General features: G+C 42.8%; 1 protein-coding gene across 1 annotated transcript; it reads left to right on the top strand.

Moving 5' to 3' along the window:
- Positions 1-293: 293 nt before the first annotated feature.
- LOC119884251 (adhesion G-protein coupled receptor G2-like) lies at positions 294-1,733 on the top strand. The gene is made up of 3 exons (XM_038694714.1): positions 294-762; positions 859-1,142; positions 1,237-1,733. Coding segments are annotated over exons 1-3 (408 nt in total). The 5' UTR covers positions 294-760; the 3' UTR covers positions 1,359-1,733.
- Positions 1,734-1,740: the final 7 nt, after the last annotated feature.

Raw genomic sequence — 1,740 nt, 5'->3', positions numbered from 1 at the left:
ATCAGGTAAACAAGAGTTGTGCTAGTTTTATTTTATACACTCATGATAGATCAGAGGAAGGCCGCCTCCCTTACCCCAGAGCGTGGATGGATATGTAGGTGAAGCCAGGTGGAGCTGCTGAGTTTAGATGAAGAAAAGCATTTTGTGTCTGCCATGTTCTGTGAGACATAAAAAAATCCAGTTTGTGATCTGTGATGAAGTCATTCACTAGCAGGGCTTTATTGGCAATAGAGCCGGTGTTGAAGAGAGCAAACTTATGGCAGGTCCTGTGTGTATGTGTGTGTGTAAATGATTTGGCTAGAACGCTTAAAACACACCGTGTACTGTGTGGGCGGGATGCCCTGTGCTTAACAACAGTCTGTATGGGTAAACTGTGTAATGACAGGTGAGGCCAGGAGGGGGCTGTAGCCAGAGTAAGTGTACTCTCAGCTGGCAGTGTGAGACACGAAGAAGATACCGGAGAAGGGGTCCATCCATCCATCCATAATCAACCGCTTATCCTGCGTACAGGATGTATAATATAATGGAAATCATTCACGGGGAGCGGCCTGTACAGCGTGCTGCCAGTTAGCCACTAGCATTTGGCTACCCAGCTTGTTTGGGTGGACAAGTTACTGATACTTCAAACTTCACATGCAAAACAAAATTTACTCAATTGTCTTTCTCTTCAGTCACACCAGCTGTAGTGGTGATTGCTTTTCTTGCCTCAGGAAAATATGATTACCTGGTCATAAATACCAGTGATGGAAACTCAGCAAAAATGTAAGCGACTCTTACTGACTGCATGTCTCACATTTCTTTATCACATAAAGAGGTTCATGTTACAAAGTGGATGATTGTTTTATTTATGATTTTCAGGTGCTGGATCTCTGATGCTGTTGTCCATCAGGTGGTGAATATCGGTTATTATGCTATAGTGTTCATCTTCACCTTTTGCATATTCATCATAACTGTGCGGCAGATTGTTCTTTTCAAACCCACAACAGGGAAAGGCCAGGACATCAGCTCCATCAAGAGAAACTCTTACTCCATTATAGGCCTGTTCTTCCTGCTTGGCATCACCTGGGCCTTTGCTTTCTTCAGCTACGGGCCTTTGCGTGTAGCATCCTACTATATCTTCACCATCCTCAACTCCTTTCAAGGTAGACTCCAGACTCACACACAGCAATATGAACTACACTCAAATGGTACATGTGATGGTAATACAATGTAACCCAACTACACATGTTCTTGCAGGTTTCTTCCTGTTCATCTACTATTACCATTCCAGCAAGACTGTTGGAGAGGACAGACTCCGCACAGTCAGTGGTAGCAGTACAGCCACATCAAAGACAGTTGTCCCAAATCTCTATCAATAAGTATTTGTGCTCCACATGTTTCACATGGAGACAGAAAGTGATTTTGCCTGAAATTATTTTGACACAAGAGGGCAGCATTTAATTTCATTTAGTCAAGCAGATCCTCTGTTGAATGAGGTGCTAGTAAATTGGTATATATTAAAAAAACGTTCCTCATTCACCCCCAAAATGCCTTGTGTTCCTGATTGAATGGCTACTCTCCTAAAATGGCTAATCTGGATTACCTTCATTGAGAAAATTACTCATGAGTAGAGCACTGACAGAGGAGATGGAGAAATATCCTGGAAGTTAATTGTGCCGCTGACTGTTTCAACAGGAGCCCTGTCTCACCTAGAGTAAAACTTTCAGAGAAGGTTGTGATTCACACAGAATATATCACAGA

This window comes from Micropterus salmoides, unplaced genomic scaffold (assembly GCF_014851395.1).
Source record: "Micropterus salmoides isolate LMB-PRFRI ecotype aquatic unplaced genomic scaffold, ASM1485139v1 Ms_hic_scaffold_3310, whole genome shotgun sequence".
In the NCBI taxonomy this organism is placed as follows: domain Eukaryota; kingdom Metazoa; phylum Chordata; class Actinopteri; order Centrarchiformes; family Centrarchidae; genus Micropterus; species Micropterus salmoides.
Note: the sequence above shows the minus strand (reverse complement) of the source record. Positions and strands in the feature narration are given on the sequence as shown.